General features: G+C 42.5%; 1 protein-coding gene across 9 annotated transcripts in view; it reads left to right on the top strand.

The window, feature by feature from the left end:
• The window catches only part of cep112 (centrosomal protein 112), a 161,090-nt gene that overhangs the window by 114,941 nt on the left and 32,314 nt on the right, over positions 1 to 13,835 (top strand). For all 9 annotated transcript variants that reach the window (XR_011980728.1, XR_011980727.1, XR_011980730.1 and 6 more), the window contains one exon: positions 5,832 to 5,981. Coding sequence is in view for 5 of the 9 variants with exons in the window: in XM_072694215.1 (XP_072550316.1) it covers positions 5,832 to 5,981 (150 nt within the window). In the remaining 4 variants the exon portion in view is untranslated. The remainder of the gene's footprint in view (positions 1 to 5,831; positions 5,982 to 13,835) is intronic.

Raw genomic sequence — 13,835 nt, 5'->3', positions numbered from 1 at the left:
TTGTACATTATTTTTTATGAAATTATTATTGCAATCAGATTAAGGGTTTTTTTTGTGTGTGTTTGTAGCTTCACACAGACTGAAATAAGAAAGTTGAGCACAGCCAAGCCTGTGGAGCTGCATTTAAACATTAGGCAGCATTCAGATGATAAGAAAAACACTTTGCACTCATGACTCAGTTGTTTTCCTATAGAGAATTTTGTATGAACATGGAGGATAAATTTGATTCTCAATGTTTCCCAGTACTCAGAGCTCTAAAATACTGTACTGTACAGGTTTCACTGGCAACAAAACAGCCCCACAGCATAATGGTACCACCACCGTCCTCAACAGTTTGTATTTCTCCACTGGTCATTGTGGCCATCAACTCCATCTTTATCTAATCTGCCCCTAAAGCCTGTTTTTAGAAGGAGTTTTCTTTCTCCTTGTCATCAGCTGCAAACTTTAGTCATGCCTTGATGGTATCAGTTTGGAAGTAAGGCCTTCTTTCTTGGACGGCAGCCTCGCAGTCCATGGTGATTCCATCCAAACAAATTTCCTCTCAGCTGAGGCTTGATGGTTTGGGTCTCATGGTCACCCAACATCTTTTAAACTCCTGCAGAATAAAGTGCTGTCAGTAGGACTAGAGGAGCTGGTTCGTATCCCAGTCATGCTGCTAGCCATCGGCAGCCAGGGCCTGAGAGAACACAGTTGACCTGGTTCTCTCCAGGGTGAGTAGATGGCGCTTTCTTTCCACATCACGATACTTGCGTCTGCTGGCCAATGCATCAGAGCCGGGTACGGGGCGTTTACCTCCGAGCGCGTTGATTGCCCAGCAGCGTTGCATTGACTGCAGTCTGGGAAAAGAGCCACTGGCTACACACAGCGAGACACTGGGGTGCAGAGAATAGGTATGGGTTGGGTAATTGGAAATTCAATCAGAACATCAGAAGTAAAACTATAGAAAGACATTTAGAAGAATATTCAAAAAATGTATACGCTGGCTAAATGTATTGGGCTTAATAAGTAGTGGTTAACTAAATGCAGCAATAAGGAAGTTCCTATGGACACGTGTTTGATTCCCTAGCTGTTAATGACGCTACTACCCACTGTGATGGGAGGCATCCTAATTTTTGAATGGACTTCAAATCATCAGGGCCATCTGTGCATTGATCCTTATTTTCGCTTTCCATTCCTCCATGCTGACATGTCTGTTATTGAAGGACCCCCACCCCCACCCAGCCATGTGGTTAACATTAGATTTAATCTGTTCAGACTCAATGAAAAAAAAAAAAAACGGTTCATGAATCAAGCTGCGGGCCCCGTCCTCTATCTTTTTCTTCCTCTCCTCTGTCTCTATTCCTCTTGCGGCGTGTGAGATTACACGGGCTGCTCCAACACTGTGGCTGAACTCCTGAGAGTTGTTTATATTTCAATGGAGGGGAAAAAAAAAAATAGAAAAAGCTCTCCTCACTACGAGGCTGCAGACTCCAATGGCATTCTCATCTGCCATAATTGCCCCTCATTACCTAACTCCTAAATCCAACTCTTTCTTGTCCTCTTTCACAACTTCATTTCAGGAGCACCCACCCCCCTCAACCCCCCCCCCCCCCCCCCCCCAAAAAAAGGGAAAAAAAACACAGAGTTCAAAGTAAGGTTGACAAGCAGATGTCGTGTGAAAACAGCACCCTATTAGGTTACACAACGTGCGGGTACGTACATGGAGGATTTGTGCGACTGCTTGCTTGTCTTTTGCTTTTGCTTAATGCTACATTTCTACCGAGAGAACCGCAAGTCATTAATCCCTCTTCTATTTTTTTAAGGCACCAAATTGCCATAAGCTGAACAAACAAGACTCCTTTTTACCCGCTGTTCCAACTTTTGTGAGAAAATAGGCTTTGGTTAGGGTCTGATTGAATGCGCCACCTGCACTCTAAACATCAGATAGGACTTGTCGTTATTATCATCATCTGTTGCTGGCACACCTTGAAATCTGGTTTGCCTTTAAACTCACTTGCACTTTGCAAACTGATTGCTTGTTGCTGTATGCTCCCCTGAGGTGTAGTGCTAAGCGGCGTAGTCAAGTGCCCTTTGAACCTCTAAACAGCTCTCCACTTCTAACCTGTGCCACTTTTCAAGAGGCATCTTTCTAATTTGCCCAGGGCCAGTAGAGTTGGATATGAATCACGGCCAATTAAACACAAGCCAAGCTATACATTAGTCCAGAGGGCATCGTGGCTCTGGCTGTAAGCGCTCTCGCTTTGCTGAGGCTTTTAATTAGTGATAGTTGGCAAATACAGCTGCTTCTGACTCTCGTAAAGAAGCCTCCCTCTCCATCCACCTTTTGACCTTAACAGTGTTTGCAGCTTGCCAGCTAACGATTAGTACTTGGACGAGGTGACAAAAGACACCGTCTATAAGCTTGAGCTGCCTCTGCTGCTAAAGGCCACTCACCCCGCCAAAAAAAAAAAAAACCATGGGCTGAATGTTGGAAATACTACTGGAATTTTGTGAGTAGAGGTTCAGGCTGCAGTGATGATATTAAACCATTTTCCCCCTTATTGGCAAAATAGTGTACACCTATTAAGCGGTGCCCACTTGACACCTGTGTGTTTTGGTTTCCCTTACTGAAGCCTAGCAGGAAGGAGCAGTTTTATCAGTCTGCCTCTTTTTTTCCAGTCTATCTGCCTCTTTTAAAGAGCCAGCCAGCCAGCAGAAAGACAGATGCGTCCGCCAAGCTGTGGAGTGACAACTCAACTCGTCCAGCTTTAGCGGGAAGTCCGCTTACTCCCAGCCTAAACAGCGGCTGCGAAATTACAGAAGGCGAGCCGAAGCAATTACAGTCAAAAGGGCCTAAATATCAGAGGGAAGATACAGGAATAACAAGAAAGGAGGGATGAGTGTGTTTCTCCAGGCTAAAGACTAGATGCAGGAATCTATATGGCGAAATAATTATTACCAAGAGATCTGATGTTACCGTAATAATGGGCCATTTGTTGCTTTCATGTGGTCCACCCACTGACAAAATAAGCCTAATCTCTCCCTCTGTGGCCACTCCAAAGTCTTCACTTCCTACTCCCACACAATAAATGGATTCCAGTCAAATCGTGCCTGCTGAAAGTGTACGCACAATAAACAATTATCTGTCTAGCCCAAAGCAGCCAGCACTGGCCCGCTCTCGCCTTTCCTCCGTTTATAGTCTAAACAGAGTGTTAATTTTGACTGGAGCGTTTCAAACACACAGCTTCTCGCTTTCTTAATTGCACTACCTTACCACAAGTGCTATGAAACGAATGCCTTGCCATAGACATGAAGCACCACTCCTAAATACATGTTGCTCTGCCTCTCCCAGGTATTCTAGGTAGTGACGACATGTTTTCAGTCCATTAACAACATCCTTACGGAATGATTGAGATTAACATTTTAAAATAAATCCCATTGTCCAGGCTATATTAATGTTTGTGTGAGACGTTTGACTATCAAGCCTGCAGTAACTCTTGTTTAAATAAGCAACGCAGCAAGCAGTGGTGCTCCGCCAACATCTATATCCGCAACCCAGTGAACTGAAATTGGTGTTTAGGAATAATTGAGTACAGGCCAGTTTACAAAATCCAGCTATTACAGCTATTCCGAGTTCACTGAGTTCAACTGCCTAGTGGTCTCCTAGATCACGCTTTTAGCTAACCGGTAATAATCCAAAAACCAACACATCAGCAACACTTAAGAGCTAACTTTAAATTTCCTAGGTGTCCCATGGTGTACATGCCTTAAAAAACCCTCCTTATATGTTGTGTAATTATATCTCACTTGTAGCAAAAGAAGATGAGCAGTTCCGTTGGTTCAAAACTTCTAATTGAGGTTGCAATTTATGAAGGCGTTGTTTTTCAGAAAAAAATAAACACACAGTCTGTGTTTTTTAATGTACTGAATGTATGCACATGAGGCAGCAGGAAAGAGAATGTCGAGGTTAGATCTGCAGGTCAGTAGCTTTATCATGATCATTTACATAATTTACTGCCCATTATCATTTAACCTGACTGTGGACATTTTGTCTACCTGAGATCTATGTATGCACACATTGCAGCTTCATTGACAGGGCTTTTTCCATAGAACAGGATTTCTCTTTTTTAGCAGTACAAACTGTAGCCTGAGGTACATTGCTACTGGACATCGTTCTCAGTTTACAAATACAATGATGTGCCAAAATCTTGTGGCCTCTCACAGAAGAATTGGATGACGTTTCATAACAGTGGCACACGTCAATGTCTGGCATGTGGAATGGGTTTTATTATATCTATTAGTCTTTGTTATAGTCAACATCAGCTTGTGAAGCTCTCCTGGTCAGCTTTACTGAGTACCTACAGACAATGGCCAGAGATCAAACCACAAACCCATAAAATGATGTTGGGCACACACAGGTCATTTTAAAGACCTTTGAAAGCAGTGTAATAACAGAAGGTTGTTAATAATAATTGTCTTGGGTATGCACTTTCAATTATACCAGAAAAGCAGCATTATGCCAAAAAAAAAATTATCAATATTTTTTTATAATAACCCCTACAGGTGGAGAGTGTAATTCACTGCGGTGAAAACAAATCTCTCAAATCTCTGCTCTTTGAGCTCCCCATTATGGCACTCATGGCACACTGTGAAGTTTTACCAGCTGAGAGGTACAGAATAGTCCCTGAAAGTGCCAGAAGCATGTGGATTGAGTGGATGTGCAGTAATTATATAGCCCTTCTTTTGAGTGTTGTCCTGCCCGCTTCACCAAAGTTACATCCTGAAGTTAGCAGTGTGTTGAGCCTGGAGTGGCAACGGCACTATTACTATTACAAGTCATTGAATCATCACAGTGATTTGGAAGCTGGTATTTTAAGTCAAATGGTGGCTCAGCGGTTAGAGCGCCGGGATATCGATAACAGGGTTGTGGGTTTGATTCCCGGGCTCGGCAAGCTGCCACTGTTGGGCCCTTGAGCAAGGCCCTTTACCCTCTCTGCTCCCCGGGCGCTGGAGTTGGCTGCCCACTGCTCTGGGTGTGTGTGTGTACTAACTGCCCCTAACACGTGTGTGTGTGTGTGTGTGTGTGTGTGTGTGTGTGTGTGTGTGTGTGTGTGTGTGTGTGTGTGTGTGTGTGTGTGTGAGAGTGTGTGTTCACTACCAGATGGGTTAAATGCGGAGGACACAAATACGTGCACCTTTACCTTTTTTTACCTTTACAAAATGCTACTTTAAACCATCAGTCAGTTTAATGTTTATTGTTCAGGGTTTTTCAAAAGGTGTGTGCATAATTATAATTACGCTATTATGAGACGTATTGCATTCAGACTGTGAAAATAATTAATTAATCATAATTAAATTGCAAATCACAATTATGTGGATGATAGTTAACTGTATATGCCGTATATATATATAAAATATAGCTGGAGGCAGACTTGATGGGGGTGGATGTTGTGTCTGCGATTTGTATTCACAGGGGTTTGGAAATGTTTACCTGTCAGAACGCCTCCGACACTTGCTCACTTTAGTATAACTGTCAGGACTCATCTTCCATTTCATATTCACAGCACACTTGCAGCTCCCATGCATGTATAACAGATATATATAAAGACCCTCAAAGGCCCTACTAGTCTAGTTCAAACCTATTAAAAAGACATCGGCAGATTTTGAGTCCACTATATAAAGGGCTTTTTTTAGGCATTACTACGACTAGAATATGTTTATGTACCTAAACCCCTTTATGTGACTTAACCCCTCATCACTGGACTTAATGTTCTCTCTCTGTATCTGATGGGTTAAGTAGTTATATTGAGTGAGGTGCTAAAGGGATGGTGTGTGTGTGTTTGTGATTCTAGGCAGTGGCAGAGCTACAAACAGCATTGTGTTCAGTCAAGGAGGAGAGTAAAAAGAAGCAGCAGGCTCTGGAGCGCCAGCTACAGGAATCTCACACACAGTGGGATGAGGAAAGAAGGCAACTCGCCCGTGATGCCGACCGAGCCAGCAAGGTGAACACACACATTACAGCTTGTCAACAACAGTGCAGTAGACATTTAGACAAGTGAAGCTGTATTTCCTCTAAATGGATTGACTTCCAATTGATGAAGATATACAACAGTATTTTTATCACTACAAGAATTCTACACAAACGTCTTGCAGTTTTCTAATATGCCTTTCTTGTGAACCATGTAGATTTGATGAGTTTCTTATTGAGGGATGGATTGGGTGCCATCATGGAGTATTCATGGAGAATCCCACCCCTCCCTAAAACACAGCTCACATGAAAGTTCTCACAACCCACTGATTTATTAGACCAATCAAAACTAAGATAACAAAAGGCCAAAGACCGTTCAGGTACCTTAATGTGCTTTCTAACACTGTCTGTGGGGAAAAACATCATCCAGCTAATATTTCTTTTTTTGTCAAAAATTTATGTTGACTTGAGTGGATCATTTGTCATTAGATTGGTACAGCTTAGTGGGTTAACAGCACTGTATCCACGTTGCAGACTAGGGTTCGATTCCCCAGCTGGACAAGCACATCACGCTACACCAATAAAGTTTGTTTGTGCAAAACTCCTAATGCTGCATCTGCCTACCTGTGCAGAATTATCAAAACAGCACTTTGCACCATTAAGGAGCCGGTACAAGACATATTAGACAGGGTTGAATTTAAACTAAAAGACCGCAATTAAATTATATTCACCAGAATTTTTGTTGTAAATCACTGACGTTTTCTCCTAAAAATTGATAGTTTCACCAGGCCCCGCTACAGTGGTTTAGTTTTCGAACTTGTCACCTTTTTCCACTGCTAATGAGTTTTCATGTCTGCATGCACAACAAAAAAACCTTCTAAGAGGCATTCAGTGAAATGGCACGAGCATATCGTCACTGTCTCTCTGAGGCCTGAAGAGCACAGGGCAGAGATGGTTCATCCTTATATATCTTACAAGCGAGTGTCTTAAGTTTGATTTTTATGGGAAAGAAATGGCTCGGCTCCCTTTAGTAAAAGGGGGGGCGTTCAAGAGAGGTCACAATAGAGACTGCCAGAGCGGAGTGTGTCATTTTTACGATGGGTTTGAACTGGATTCCCTAACTTTGAACTCTTCGGTTTTGGCATTGGAGCTCCAGTGACCTTTGTCCTTGGGGGCAAAACTTCTGAAGTTTTCACGCTTGGCTCCACTGGTGGCTTTAGTAATAAAGGGATAGTTAACCATAGGAAAACATTGTTGTAACATTGGAGATTGGGGGGAGGGGGGTTAAACATAATGTGGTCATGCTAATTGATCTTAGTTCGTTTGAAGGCAGTGTTTGCTATATAGGCTACATTTTCATTGTAAAGTATCAAATATTCCTGAATTATTGTTAAAATTACTTCTACTTTTAAGGAAAGGACTGTTGTAACAGGAAGCAGTGCCACACTGCTATTTATACAGTGTGTCTAAGTATTCTTCTTAACATTCTCCTCCTTTGCAGGCCAGTCATTGTCTTTTTGGACTATTTCTAAATGGAGCTTCCTATAGTCTCATTGCAAGCAAGCTGTGGGTCCTCATAGCTCACCAAAGCTCTCCTCCTCTCTCATTAACAGAGTGCGTTCACTTTGAGCCTGCAGTCGATCCACACGCACACTCTTAAACCCAACCTCGCAGCCTGTGTTGTATTAACAGTCTGATGGAGTCCGACCAGCCTGCTTCAGTTCTCCCTCGACCGGGGAGCACCGTCCAATTACTGTAGAGTACACTCCAGTGTGCCTGTGATTTGAGTGCACAAACCATTCAGTGTCCTCATTATTACGAGCCCGTGTGTTAACTGCTCAGCTAATGAGGCTCCAATTAACGACTGACTTGTTGATTAAAGTCCAAGCACACGAGAAATGCCACTGACAAGTGTTTGTGTGTGTTATTGGGACTGAATGGAGGGGAACAGGGAAACCGTGTCAACCAGTTTGTCTTTGGACAGTCGTGGGCTGACATTGTTTCCAGACTGCTCACTTCAAAGGCGGATTATGAAAGCCAAAGGGGCTGAAACGAAAAAAAAGAAGAAAAAAATGGGGAAAGGGGAAAATAAAACAACAGCATCAAAGTACAGCACATTTGGCTGCAATAATCTCAAAACATTTGTTGTCAGTGTGCTGACTCATATCAGATGTCCCTTTCCCCCCTTTTTCTGTAGATTAATTACGGGTTTGTTTCAGAAGTCGCCTTAAGTCCTTGCTCTGCCCGAAATCTCCAGAAAGGCAAACTAACCCCTCTCCTCCTTGCTTTAATTGCTCACATTTCCCACAAAGCCGCTTAAGACTCAAAATGGCGCCTTTAGATTGCGCAGCCCACGCATTTTTCTTCAGCTTTGTGTTTTTGTTTTTGTATTTATGCTTAAAAAGACTGTCTCTTGCGCTCCACTGGTAACAGCAGAGATCACAGCTACATTATTTCCATCATTACTGTGTTTTCTTTCGTTTAGGATAAACAGACGTAGGACTGATGTATGATTTGGTCTGATTATGCGCTTTCTGACACTGTATGACCGGCATTTCAAGCCAAATTGACAGTGTTGAGTTAGTCGAAGCCTTCATTTTACAAAATCATACAAAATATTACGAATATACACAGTGTATACACATTCTCTTGTACACAACCATACGTACACCATCATCTGATTCTTTTCAGTTTATATATCCAGGAGGGAGAGAAGCTCAATCCAGGTGAAATTTTGGCCTGTCCGATGCAGTGTTGTGACAGCCACTCAGAACACCCTGAACATTGCAACTGTAACACAATCTGAGGATGTGGAGGAGAATATTCATATCAGACTTCCTTAGTCTGCTGAAGTAGAACGGGTACTGATTTTTCTTCACCTCATGTCCAGAGCTGCTGTTGAGAGAGCAGGTCCACTATCACCGTGCCATCCATGAATTAAGTGATGACGGAGTTGTTGTGAATGTATAAGGTGTACATGAAAGAGCTGAGCACAGAGCCCACACCTTGGCGACTCCTTTTAGTTAGTGAGGAGGATTGAGGATGTTGTCCATTCCAGTTGTTGTTGTTGTGGACACATTGTCTAGTACTGTCTGATGAATCCCCTGACTGATTCTTTATACTCGTCAGTGTTGCTGTCCAAAGCCACCTGAAACACGTCTCTGTCTCGGAGCTTAATTGGCTTAATCTGGCCCTGGATTGGACAGCAGAGACAGCTCGATATCGGCATATGGGCCGTGGTGACAATGGCTCCTGTACATTCTTATGCTAGCCAGACAGGTCAACACAGGTTTATAGAGTACTTCAGGTCAGGAGCGCAGAAAGACCTGAGGGACTTCACATTCCTCTGGTTGCACCATGAATTGTTGATTGTAACACACACAACCCCTTTTGCTTTGCCCAGAGAGGTCCCGCATCCACCACGCAATGCATGGAGAATCCGGTGGGCACATTGACTAAATGAGGTATCTCTGATGACCAGGTTTGTTGAGAAGTCCCTCGTCTCTTGCTGAAGTAAGATCTGTGAGTTTGTTGTACAGGGATTGTATGTTTTCCAGTGGTATGCTGAACACTGCTGGTGTTATAAGCATGCTGCCTTAGCCTGACCAGGACACTGGGCCCAGCCTTTTCTCAGGATTCCCTTTAATTGGGAACTGTATCGTATTATCAGCACATAATATATGTGGAGAGTCTCCTTCTGGATAAAATTTGGAAAGTTTTGGAGATTTTATTAGCATTATAATTTTATGCTATGCAGTAAACACTCATGCTAGTGTGGAGTGTGGAGGGATCCCAAGTATTTTCACTGTGTAGGGAGGGATGTTTGGACTGGCTGACTTACATTGGCTTATTTGCATAGCAATTCCTGCTTTGTTTAAGCGAGCCTTCAAAGGCTGTGCAATACGGTGGCATGAGTTGTAGCTCAGGATGTTTTTCAACACCCATCCCCACGATGACTGGCCCAGGAACTTGGCCAGCTAGTTCTACCGTTGGGCCTGTCAATTAGCCGCTATATAACAAGTGAAGATACAAGCCACGCCACAGTGCTCTCACAGTGCGGGATCTCATGAGAAGTGATTAAGAGCTTTCAATCTCTCCTCCCCAATGTTTGCCTGCCCGTCTGTCTGTTCTCTGTCTCTGTTTCTTTTTCTACTTTCTCTTTTTGCCGGATTAGCAGGCTTACCCATCTCTCTCGCACGCTCTTGGAAAAAAATGCATCTGTCATCAACAATAATCGTCCCTCTCAGTCTACACCGCTCTCTGAAACCGAAAAAGCTAAACCCAGAACAAGTCCATCTCTCCCTCTCCTTTTAGCTGCTTGATTGACATCAGCATGTGCATTTGCGACTGTGAATCTGGCTGTCCTCCCCTGCTATTTGCGATCAAAGCAAATCTGCCTGTGCTCGAGAAACACAGCGATGCAGTTGTGTTCCTGTACACACACAGACACACACATACAACAGGTTTTAAGAGTATGAGTGAGTGTGGTGGTCAGAGGAAGTCCAGGCAAAGGTTTCAACAACTAACTAATACCCCTACCGCCCTACACATACACACACAGTCAGTACTAGCCTTCCTTAGCATGCTTTTCGGTGCTGGAGCTCTTTTGGGGGAAAGAATCCGAAGTCTGACTGCTTGGCTCTGCTAGCAGGAATATTTTTATTTTCAATACTTTTAATGCAAATAAGGAAATCGTTGTAGCTGTTGTAGCTAACGAGTCCTTTAACATTTTTTTGTAATCTTTTTAAACATCTATTTTTAGAGATTTTCTGAAGGATATTCTACACACAACCAGCTTAAATTATTAGGAGCTTCTGTCTTGTTGTTAAAGCAGTAGCATGCATTTCAGTGTACTATAAGACTACTGTCAAATGACACAATTCTTCTCACCCACACTCAAAACTGAGCGGGAGACAAAATAGCATAAAGTGTCACAGGAAGCAGTGCCTGTTAATTTAGTTTCCAATGCCTGTTTTGCTGTCAGCTAGACTTTGCTTCTAAAATATGCCTGCCTGACATGAGAGACCGGCGAGTAAATAAACAGTGATGCCTTACCCATGACTTAAATCCACCGCCATTGTTTCCCGCCAAACCAGCCTTTCCTCTTGCCTCACCTTTTTTACTCCAGCACTTTAACGTAACCTCAGCCACCTGCACTTTGCCACTTCAGTTCCTTCAGATTCGCCTTCCAAGTCCCTGATGCATTCCGAACAGGGCCATACCTCCTGCTAACCTCAACAGCTGACAGGAAAACAAAAACAAAGACATTTCAAGACATTACAGAGAGAACTGCTCTACAGAGATGTCGAGAAAAATAAACTGTGGTTCCAGTGGCTCCGGTTATGTTGTGGAGGACGTTTTGCTGCCCATGGCCTTTACAATCAATAAATCTCCACCTTGCTGAACACCTATAGGAAATACAGAATAGTCAAACACAAACTGAAGGGAGAAGAATAATCGAGTTCAGATCCTAAGTAGTGTCTGTGCCAAGATGCATTGAAACTGTTTTGGCGGCTTGTGGTAGCCCAACACCTGGCTACAACCCCTGTTTTTTGCCTGAATGTCCTACATCAGATTTGTGGCCAACATGATTTAAAACTTCAAGCATTCCAGGTGACTCTTCATGAAGCTGATTAAGAGACTGCCAAGAGCATGCAAAGCCACATCAAGGAAAATTAGGGCTACTTTGAAGAATCCAAAATAAAATATCGTTTTGATTTGTTTGACAAGGTTTTGATCACTGCAAACTTCCAAGTGTTTAATAGATTTAATCCTAAAATGTGGGAGATTGTAAAACTGTTCAACTTTCCTAGGGAAGTCTCCATCTGTAAGTCACACAAGGCAGCAGTCTAGGACAGTAGGCAATGACACTGCACAGTATCACTGTTTCAGCATGTTCAATAGTCACATCGCAGGGTGTGCAGTGTCATTTATGGCAAATGGAGTCATACACGTCATGTTACACTTTGCTTAATACAAAAAGACCATGACTCTAACAGATTACTGTTACTAATCAACTATTTTTATTTAACTCCCATATTGGATAACAAGAATGCATTATTATTATGACATGTTGGATCATTGGCTTTTAGAGAAGGTGTAAACAAAATATTGCAATGTCAGTTTTTTTCCAATATCATTTAGCCCTAATTCACACTTACTACAGACCCAGCACGCACTCCCTCAGCCCAGACTTTTATTGGAGCTTAAATGTTGTTTTAGCTTAGGTCAACTAAACAGAGAGAGGTCAGTTGCAGGTCCAGTGATATGTTCGTTCTTTCATGCTTAAGGTTTATGGTATTTTTGGCAAGACCATATTCGGTTTTAACTGAACTAACTGCGTTTTAACTACTCTTGCTGTTGTTAACTAGAGGCTAACTACAGTAACTTATGCTAACTAGATATTAACTACTGTAACTGATGTTGGCTAGATATGAATGTACACTTCACTGAATATTCATCTGTATATACATTTCTCTGATGAGCTAGCATTGGCATGTTAAAATTCCTCGCCATGTTTCGTACTGTATTGTTTGCTGTTTGCTCATTAGCTCCTCTAAAGATGTTCTATTTGAGGTACATAAACATGCCCACGTTAGTTTCTCAGAGAGATGTGTATACAGTGGAATATTCAGAGGTGTATATATTCATATCTAGTTAACATATGTTAGAGTAGTTAAAATCCAGTTAGCATCAGCTGGAGTTGTTAACATCTAGCTAGTATCAGTTAGCATCAGCTACAGCAGTTAAGATCTAGCTAATATCAGTTATGAACTAGAGTGGTTGAGAGCAGTTAACCAATGTTCTGTTTAATTCTTACAGAAACCTAAATATGACTATTAATTGCAATGCACACCCCAAGCATGTATGAATGAACAATGTTGTATATAAAGGCATGTCCATATAAGCGCACACACACAGCTGGTCTTTCTTTGTTGTTGTCATTTCTCATGTTGGAGAGGGGAAAAAAGCTCTGAACTTTTATATATATATATATATATATATATATATATATATATATCCCTCTTTATCGTACCTTCTCAGCTCTTAGAAAACTATGACTCATTAGGAGTCAGTTATCCGATGGGTCCCACATGTCTGCTTAGCCAGGTAGCAGCTCAGGGGCCTTTAGCTTAGCACATCTCTTTAGACAGAGGTAGATGGAGGCCTGTGGGCAGAGGCGCTGTGGTTCAAACATGCCTGAGCTGTGAATGAGTTCTGACATGCACCTCTGCTCTGACTCATGGATTTCAGAGGAGCAAGGCCGCCTGGCCCCCAACTGGAGCAGTCACAGAAGAACAGAGGAAGGGAGAGAGCGAGTGTAATTGGTGTTGTGGCTGATGTAGGTCAATGCAGCATGGCTCGGAGAGAGGTGTAAAGCTGCAGGGTGCCACACACACACAGTCTAGTCTAACATACACACATAAGCTCAGTCAGCACAGGCTCCACACAGCCACAGAGATGCAAACTCAGTCAGTATGGAAAAATGGGATGAAGCTTTACGTATAGACACACATGCTTCAACGCTCATGATGCAAACCCAGGCTTATTCGTGAAATTGTGTTTTACTGAGTTTACTGACTATTCAAAGCAAAGCACCAAAAATAAATGTAATGCATGAATTATTCTCTACTCTACTTTAGAATAACATCAGTCATATCAGGAAAGCAATACACAGTCCTTAGAGGTAGTTGCTGTCCATTTTAGCCCACTTTTCAAATGACTGCGTGCGTATTTCAATTTGTGTGTACCTGTTTCTGTGTTTTACCTGCTGTTTCAGATTGATGTCTGATTGCTGATTCGGCTGGATCAGTGTTCAGGTGTTCATCATATATGTTAAACCAGGCTCACACACAGATTTGAATCAGATTTGTACCTTACAGTTGTC

This window comes from Salminus brasiliensis, chromosome 12 (assembly GCF_030463535.1).
Source record: "Salminus brasiliensis chromosome 12, fSalBra1.hap2, whole genome shotgun sequence".
Lineage (NCBI taxonomy): Eukaryota > Metazoa > Chordata > Actinopteri > Characiformes > Bryconidae > Salminus > Salminus brasiliensis.
The sequence above is the reverse complement of the archived record's forward strand: the minus strand, read 5'-3'. Positions and strand labels throughout refer to the sequence as shown.